We start from the raw sequence: 8,916 nt of genomic DNA, 5'->3' as shown, positions 1-8,916 counted from the left end.
CCCTCAGTGTCCATCTGACCTCCACTCCGCACCCTGTGTCCCTTGGGGCCGGCTCTGCGGCTCTGCCTCCAGACCACATTTGCCCGCACCCCGGCCCAGGAGAGGCTCTGACCGGGCGCTCTGCACCCCACCTGCAGCCCCAGGGCCCCGCCAGGCTGGCCTTGGCTCTGGCTCACCTCCCCGTGCTGGGACTGGGCCCTGATGTAGGGTCAAAGATCCCCCTCCCTGCCTGCTCCCCATCCTGGGGACACAGAGCAACAATAAAGAGAACTGGGACAGTGACGCCGTGACAGCGCTGGCTCTTGCTAGAGGACCCTGAGCCGGTGGGGGCGGGGCGCGCGTGTGGGGATGGGGGGTCGGGGACACACGGTGACACAGCCCTGCACAAGGGCCGGAGTCTTGAGGTCCATCTGTGAGACCCTGCGTCCTGGGCCGGGCTGCCGTGGGTAGGGGCGCTCGACAGCCCCGGGCGTGTGGGGAGGGCGCGGGAGAGGAGCAGCGGCAGCCGCTTCCTGCTCCATCCAGTCCCCACCTGGAGGACACCAGTAGGTCCCGGTCTGGGAGTGGAGCCCTGGGCCCCTGCAGCCCCCAGCCTGTGGCCCTGCCCTGCTGTCCGTGTCACTTTGAACAAGGGTGGCAGCCCAGGAGACTGGGTCTCATGCAGGTCAAGCACAGAGGGAGAAATTTCGTCCCTCACCAAGGAAGTCAAACATGATTAAATGGATGACACGGCTTAACCCTAGCACCCACCTCCCACCGAGCCGTCCTGCCCAGCCTGCCCTGAGCGCTGGAGGGCGCTGACCCAAGTAGAAACAGGCCCATGTTACAGACCTGCCCAAAGCCCAAAGCCTGCTGTGCAGCCTGGGAACACAGCCTGGCCGAATTGCAGGTTTTTGGTTGTTTTTTGTTTTTGTTTTTTTTGTTGTTTTTTTTTGGAGACAGGGTCTCACCATATAGTTCAAATGAGCTTCAAACTCACTATGTAGCCCAGGCTGGCCTTGAACTCGCTGGGATCCTTCTGCCTCAGCCTCTGCAGTGCTGGGATTACGAGTGTGTGTGCTGCTTCATCAGGCTTGAAATTAGATTTTCAAAATTGATGGCACACGCCTGTAATCCAAGCAGTCTGCTCGATCCCAGCACCACAAAGATAAACGCTCCTCAACTATTTAGCAGAACTCGGTCTCCTTAAGCGACCAAAAGCCCCGTGGAGGCCTCAGAAAGCACAGGGGCTGACCTTGTAAAGGTCGGCCTTGGTTTCCGAGGCTGCCTGCTGGGAGGCGGGGGACGGCCCTCAGGTTCCTCTGCAGGGGCCGCAGCACCCGGGAACCTTGCTTGTAACAGCGGCCCGGCTTCTGGGCTTTCTCGGTGTGCTTCTGATATCTGCGCTGGTATAGGAACCCTCACAAGTTCCCTCCCCGTGTTAGAAAACTTGATCACACACAAAGTCCCCTGCACCAGACCCATCTGCCGCAGAGCTGCTCCTTGCCTTCCATTCTTTCTCATATTTGAACGATCACTCATTCTAACTTAGTATCAGAACTACTTTTCTTTCCCTTATGAAAAACCACATTTTCTCTCTTTTTTTTGCTGTAATGGGATCGAACCCAGGCCACTTTACCACTGAGGGAGCTGCACCCCTGGCCTTGGTAGTCTGAGACCCGAGCTGGTGAAACTGCCCAGGGCCGGCCTGGAACATGTGACCCTTCTCTGCCAGCTCCCGAGTGCTGGGATTACAGTGTGTGCCACCACGCCCGGCTGAAACACTAAATTTGAGACATTAAAACACTAAATTTCCCAGAGCAGGCTCATGCAAATTTTAAGTCCTGGCTAAGGATACAGCTCAGTGGCACAGTGCCTGCCTGGAAAGTGACGTTGTGATTTGATTCCCGGTATCAAAAAAAGAAAAAAAAAAAAAATGGTGAAAAAAACCCTAACTTTCAAGCCTCCTGCCTCAGCCTCCAGAGTGTGGGTTACAGGGTGCACCACACCTGGGTTTGGTTTTGTTGTGTTGTGTTGAGATAGCATCCAGCTATGTATTCCAGATAGTTTTGAACACACTACATAGTCCACATCAGCCTTGACCTCTCAACCCTCCCGCCTCAGCCTCCCAGAGTGGTGGAATTAGACGCATGTACCACCACACCCCGCTACTCCCTCTTTTTTTTTTTTTTTTTTGAGATAAGGTCTCACTATATAGTTCAGGCTGGCTTCAAACTCAGTGACCCTCCTGCTTCAACCTCTCAAGTGCTGGGATTATAGATGTGTACCACCACACCCATAGACTACTACTCCCATAGAAAAATGACTCAGATCCAATTATAGATATGACATCCTAGTGACTTTATCTAGTTGTAACCCTTCTCAAAGGCTCCACCTCTAAACATCATTATCAATATCAATTAAATTTCCACCTTTTTTTTTTCCACCTTTTTTTTGAGACAGGGTCTCACTATGTAGCCCAGGTTGGCCTCGACCTCAGGTTGATCCTCCTGCCTCAGCCTCCCAAGTGCTGAGATTACAGGTATGTGCACCAAGCCTGGCTTGTCCACCCTCTTAATACCTGTCAGTGGAGAATTAAATTTAGCACATGAGCAAGACATGGTAGCCCACACCTATAACCCCAGCCCTGTGGAGGCTGACATAGGAAAATCACTGTGGGTTTGAGGCCAGCCTGGGCTACACAGTGGACTCTGCCTCCAAAAATTAAGAAAAAACATTTTTAAACACATGACATGCTCTGGTTTCTCCTCAAATTGTGTCACTCTTTCACATATGGACCCTTGGCCCTTGGGGATGTTCAACCCACATCCAAACCTTAGCACTTTGTCCCCAGTGAGCAAGTTTGAGTTAAATTCCCCTCATGTGGCCACTGTAACTGGAGTTGTTGGGGAGTGCCACCCAGGACCTGGGCGCTCGTCCCCATCCCTGTCACTGCCGACACTAGCTGCAGCCCTGGGCGCCTCCACACGAAGCTCCCATCCAAACCAACTGGAGCCTTTCAGCAGAGGGCAGCCCCGGGCCTCCGAGCCACGTCCCCAGCCCTTTTATTTACAGACAGGTTCTCGCTGAGTTGCTAAGTTGCCCAGGGTGGCTTTGAACTTTCAATCCTCCTGCCTCAGCCTCCCAAAGTGCTTAAATTACAGGCCTGCACCAGCACCCCAGGCTGCCTTTCGTAGATCTGTGCCCCTACACAGGGCTATCGTCCACCTTCTCTGGGACGAGGTATGTGGCACTGGCTTCAGCAGGCTGTGCTGCTCCAAACATGTGACCGTTCTTTTTTTTTTTTGTCTTTTTGAGACAGGGTCTCGTTATGCACTTCAGACTGCCTTGAGCTCACTTGGTAGCCCAGGGTGGTCTCGAACTCCCAATGATCCTCCTGCCTCAGCCTCCCCAGTGCTGGGATTACAGGCGTGTGGCCGTTCTCATCACCCTATCTGCAGGGATTGTGAGCAGCGACTTTCGAAGCTGCTGCTATTGTGAATGCCTGGCAGGGGGAGGGGTGGGGCGTAAGCCGCACCCGCAGAAGGCGGTGCGCTGCAAGCTTGCGCACGTGTGTGTATGTGTGCGCGTGCGTTTGTGTGCTCTGAGCTCCCTATGGCTGGTGTTCCCAGGCTCCATAGAATGTGGAAAATTAGGCCGATGTGGAAATTAGGCCGATTGACAGCTCTGCAATGGCTCTGAGTGTTCAAGTGTAGTGAGGGTCCTGCCTCTCTCAGTTTAAATCAAAAACACCAGACGTGATGGTGCACGCCTGTAATCCCAGCACTCAGGAGGCTGAGGCAGGAGGAGCACCATGACTTTGGGCCCAGCCTGGGCTACACAGTGAGACCCCGTCTTAAAAAAAAAATGAAAAGCTACAGATGATTGTGCTGGCTGGGAGGCATCCAGATGTCACCGAGATCGTGGAGAAGGGTCTGGCCGCACAGCTTCTGGCTCCCTGACAGAGCAAAAGCGGAAGCCAGCAGACGTCTGCACCCCAAACTTGCAGAACTCCTGAGAATGTTCGAAGACCGCTCTGCCTGTGTGGGAGCCGGGGCCACAGCACATCTGCTTACAACATGGCTTCCTGAATACCCGCGCCCCCTGCTGGGACTCCTGGGCAGGAAAGATAGACGCCTTTCAAGACGTGCTCCCTGTGACCACATACCAGGTCACCTGGAGTTGTGACGGGATGTGCAGGGAGAGGAGTTGTCCTCATGCCCGATGACAAAGTCCATTCTGCACTGGAGCAAGGGCCCACTCGGACTTTGAGATCTTACTTCTCTCCTCCCTCTGGGCAGGCTGGGCGGGGCTCTGCCGCTGAGCTACATGCCAACCCTTAGGACAGAAAAACAGACGACTTCTTCCTACCGATTGGCAAGTCAATGATTTCTTTTGAAAAAGTTATTTCAAAATTATTTCAAAACCTAGTGTTATGTTTTCCCAAAAGTAAGCCCTAACCAGGGCCATGGTCACTATGTATGAATTTATGGCCAGTCTGAATTACAGAGCTGACCCCATCTCAAAAAAACAAAGACCTAACCAGAAAATAATCAGCCTTGAAAACTAGAGTTCAAAACGCCAGCCCCAATCCGCTTGTCCCCACTTACCCTGCCCTCACTTAAGTCTCTTGTTCTGTGGCTACTCTGTAAGGTAGTTTGCTTGGCTTTTTTGAGTCTGTTTGAATTTTTTTTTTTTTTTGAGATAGGATCTCACTATGTAACCCAAATTAGCCTAGAACTCCTGGCTATCCTCCTGCCTCAGCCTCCTGAGTGCTAGGATTATGGGCATGTGCCATCACACCCACAAGGCAAGTATTTTTGATCTCTAGTTTTCTTCCCTTTTTTTTTTTCTTTCTTGTCTTTTTGAGACAGGGTCTCACTCACTATGCAGTGCAGGCTGGCCTTGAATTCACTTTGTAGTCCAGGCTGGCCTTGAATTTGAAACGATCCTCCTGCCTCAGCCTCCCAAGTGTTGGAGTTACAGGAGTGTGTCCTGTGATCATTCATGCCTGTAATGATCTCTGGTTTTCAATGCTGATTATTTTCTGATTAGGTTTTATTTTTGGAGAAAGCGTGAATTTATTACTGGTAGGGAATTGGAACATGCACATAACACAGCTAAATTCTTTTTGTCCCCCTGACCTCTTCTCCCTTCCCTCTCCCTCCTTCTCTTGGAATAAAGTGGCTTCATCCTGGTCAAGGTGCTGTGGACAATGTTACCACAGAGGATTTGGAACTTTCTGGAAACTCAGGTGATAAAGCAGGGTCGGGACCTGAGGGGATTAATTCTTGTTTGAAAGTGGTTTTGTGCATAAAATGTCACCCAACAACACACTCTGACACCGAGAAAGCTTTTGTGAGAAGATGAACTCACATAGCAAACTTCATTGTCTGGACCCAACCTGCAGCGTCTCCAACTGTGTCTGTAATTCATTGTGTTTAACAAAAACTGTCTCTGCCATGTAGTTTTCCATTTATGAAAATACCACAGCTGGGCATGGTGGCACACACCTGTGATCTCTGGAGGCTGAGGCAGGAAGATTGCCACGAGTTTGAGGCCAACCTGGGCTCCATAGTGAGACCCTGTCTCAAAAAACACAAAAGCACTACAATTTTTATTGCCCCCTGTTGATGAACATTAGGGCACTCCTGATGTCAGGCTGTTTAAATGATGCCACGTCGGCCGGGTGGGGACACACAGCCTGGGCAAGGTGCCGCACACCTCTGGTTGGTTTTTGTTGTTGTTGTTTGGGGGATTTTTTTGAACATTTCTGTTACACATCTGTTGGGTTTTTTTTCTGACATTTTTGTAATACACCTGGTATTTGTTTTGTTTGGTTGGACATATTTGTAACAGCTGTTTTTGTTTTTGTTTGCATTTTTGTAGTCTCTAGGATTCTGACGCAGCCACTGCATCCGGGGATGTGCCATCCTGCTCACAGGTGCAGCTCACGTGTGCGGGGGGGCTGCTGCTCCTCACTGCTGCTGGGCCTCTTGGGGGGCCCACGCCGCGGTGCGGGTGCCAGGCATAGGCTGTTCTGCATGGCCCGGCACCTTTCCTCGGGTCCCGGGGCTTTTCTGATTATGAGCCATGGCAGACATGCACGGGCGCAAGTGTTGTTCAGGCTGGACTTCCTCTTGGCCTGTGGCTGCTGCTGCTGCAGCCCTCGGAGGCTCAGGCAGATATGAAAGAGATCACAAGATCCCACAGCTCCGCCTCAGCCCAGGCCCACAGTCACCTCTGTACAGGGCTGGGACAAGGGAGGAGGCCCAGGGAGGGCCCAGGCAGAGCCCCGTGGTGGCCAAGCAGGTGAAGGGGCACCATCCTTGTCCGTCGTGGGGCTGAGGGTGGGGTTCAGAGAGCCTCCACTCCAGCCCTGAGTCAGCTGGGAGGCTGCAGGAAGGGACCCAGCGCTGGGGCGGCAGGCATCCCCAGGCCCCAAGGCCCAAAGTGAGGACAGATGGGGAAGGCGTGGGCGGCTCCCCAGCTGTCCCCAGGCTGCCAGGCAGCTCTGGGTGGGGAGGCGCTGGTGTCCCTGTGCTCCTGGGCGGTGGCAGCACATGTGTGGCAGGTGCTGTCTGGGCACTTGGGGGACTCAGTCTGGGAAGCAGGCACATCGAGCTCCCCCCTCCAGCACCGTCACTCTCCCCAGATTGACCAGGATGGGCTCACCTTGCCGGAGAGGACCCTGTACCTGGCTCAGGATGAGGAGAGTGAGAAGGTGCCTGGCCGGCGGGGGCTGGGGAGGCCCGGGTCCCCGGGGGCGGGGGGACGTCCCCAGGCGGCTGCGTGCCCCCCTTGAGGAGCCCTGTCCTGCACAGGTCCTGGCGGCCTACAGGGTGTTCATGGAACGCCTGCTCAGCCTGCTGGGCGCCGACTCCGTGCACCAGAAGGCTCAGGAGATCCTGCAGCTGGAGCGGCGGCTGGCCAACGTGAGCACCAGGGGGCTTCGGGCTGGGGCGGGGCCGGGCAGCGGGCTCAGCAGAGTCTCCTCCCAGATCACGGTGTCGGAGTATGATGACCTGCGGCGGGACGTGAGCGCCATGTACAACAAGGTCACGCTGGGCCAGCTGCAGAAGATCACCCCGCATGTGAGTGTGGCTGCAGCGCTGCGCAGGTGGGGTGGGGGCCGAGCCCGGGCCCACGCTCCCCTCCCTGGACGGTGCTGCGCTTCTGTGCACCTGGCTCCTCCCTGGTGCACCTGGCTCCTCGCCTGTCCTGACCACTCCCCGCGCCCCGCGGTCCCCGCCCTCGGCCCCACAGCTGCGGTGGAAGTGGCTGCTGGACCAGATCTTCCAGGAAGACTTCTCGGAGGACGAGGAGGTGGTGCTGCTAGCCACCGACTACATGCGGCAGGTGTCCCAGCTCATCCGCTCCACGCCCCACAGGTGGGCTGCAGCCCCAGCCGCCCTCCCCCCACTGTCCGCAGGGCCCTGCTCTGCACCTGCACCTGTGCTCCTGGCGGCCTTTGAGTGTCCGCCTCCCCCACAGCCACCCGGGCAGGCAGGAGGGGGCACTGAACAGGAGCCCAGATCCCTAGGGTCAGAGGCTGGCGCTGCCCCCTGTGCTGTGGGAGCCGGGCAGGCTGGGAGCATCTTGAGCTGCTCGCCGGGCTGTGGGCTATGTGAGAACTGTGTGTCCGTGGGAAGGGGTGGCCACGACTGCTGCCCAGGGTCACCTTGAGGACAGCCTCCTGGCTCTTCCCCTCCTGGGGGAGGAGCAGGGCAGCCCAAGGCCAGCCCTGAGACACAGTCAGCCCCGAGTGCCCAGGGTCTACCCAAGGAAGTCGGAAAGTGGGGTTAGTGGCGGCCCTTCAGGGCAGGGCTCTGGTTTGTGGCAGTCCTGAGTGACTGGGTTTCAGAAAAGTTGGTCTGAGCCAAGCATGGCAACATACATCACAATCCCTGAATTTGGGAGGCTGAGGCAGGAGTATTGACTCGAGTTTGAGGCCACCGTAGGCTACATAGTGAGTTCAAGTCCAGCCTGGACCACACAGGGAGACCCTCCCTCAAAAAAACAAGAAAGAAGTAAGGTCAGGCTGCGCCTCTGCACACCTGCGCTGCCCTCCTGCCCCTCTCTGTGAGCAGCATAGGTGCTGACGGGGTGGCCAGTCCCCTGGGCAGCCACCACACCTCTGCCTGGGCTTCCCCTGCTCCCTGGCCAGGATTCCACAGAGTTTCAGGTGTGGCATGTGGTGGCTCTGCCTGACTCCATCCCCTGCTGTCCCATGAGGTTCTGGGTGAGCTGACCCAAGGCCCAGGGCAGCCACAGCCCAGGAGCAGTTGCATCTGCCCGGGCCAGGCCAACTGACCCTGTGTGCCTGGCCATGACCCCAGCCCTGGGACTGCGCCTTCTCAGCTGACACAGCCGAGGCCAGGCTGCCCTGGTGTGAGCATGGGTGCAGGCGCCCAGCCTGCTGGCCTGTGACCTCCTGACCTGGAGCCAGGGAATAGGCCCCACCTGTGCTGTCAGGCCCCTGCCTGGCTCCGGTTGGGGATACACGCTAGGGGGCTGCTAAGGGGCTGCGGCTGCTCCTCTCCAGCGCCCTCCCCAGGCGCCCGGGGCTGTCGAGCGCCCCTACCCACGGCAGCCCGGCCCAGGACGCAGGGTCTCGCAGATGGACCTCGAGACTCCGGCCCTTGTGCAGGGCTGTGTCACCGTGTGTCCCCGACCCCCCATCCCCACACACGCGCCCCGCCCCCACCGGCTCGGGGTCCTCTAGCAAGAGCCAGCGCTGTCACGGCGTCACTGTCCCAGTTCTCTTTATTGTTGCTCTGTGTCCCCAGGGTGGGGAGCAGGCAGGGAGGGGGATCTTTGACCCTACATCAGGGCCCAGTCCCAGCACGGGGAGGTGAGCCAGAGCCAAGGCCAGCCTGGCGGGGCCCTGGGGCTGCAGGTGGGGTGCAGAGCGCCCGGTCAGAGCCTCTCCTGGGC

General features: G+C 56.7%; 3 protein-coding genes across 3 annotated transcripts in view; 2 read left to right on the top strand and 1 right to left on the bottom strand.

Annotated features, from left to right (window-relative positions):
• Window positions 1-18, top strand: part of LOC102006419 (intestinal-type alkaline phosphatase-like) — a 3,178-nt gene extending 3,160 nt beyond the window's left edge. Inside the window, exon 12 of the mRNA XM_013519762.1 lies at window positions 8-18. Within this exon, the coding sequence (XP_013375216.1) occupies window positions 8-18 (11 nt within the window). The remainder of the gene's footprint in view (window positions 1-7) is intronic.
• Window positions 19-6,634: 6,616 nt separating this feature from the next.
• LOC106149766 (endothelin-converting enzyme-like 1) lies at window positions 6,635-7,522 on the top strand (the record flags this gene model as incomplete). Its single annotated transcript, XM_013519761.1, is given in 5 exon segments — window positions 6,635-6,703; window positions 6,804-6,914; window positions 6,981-7,073; window positions 7,246-7,370; window positions 7,474-7,522. Coding segments are annotated over 4 exon segments (354 nt in total).
• Window positions 7,523-8,485: 963 nt separating this feature from the next.
• LOC102006094 (intestinal-type alkaline phosphatase-like) overlaps window positions 8,486-8,916 on the bottom strand; it is a 3,742-nt gene continuing 3,311 nt past the window's right edge. The window contains exon 12 of the mRNA XM_005395706.1: window positions 8,486-8,700. Coding sequence (XP_005395763.1) covers window positions 8,486-8,700 — 215 coding nt within the window. The remainder of the gene's footprint in view (window positions 8,701-8,916) is intronic.

Source organism: Chinchilla lanigera, unplaced genomic scaffold (assembly GCF_000276665.1).
Source record: "Chinchilla lanigera isolate Chin_1 unplaced genomic scaffold, ChiLan1.0 scaffold00052, whole genome shotgun sequence".
In the NCBI taxonomy this organism is placed as follows: domain Eukaryota; kingdom Metazoa; phylum Chordata; class Mammalia; order Rodentia; family Chinchillidae; genus Chinchilla; species Chinchilla lanigera.
Note: the sequence above shows the minus strand (reverse complement) of the source record. Positions and strands in the feature narration are given on the sequence as shown.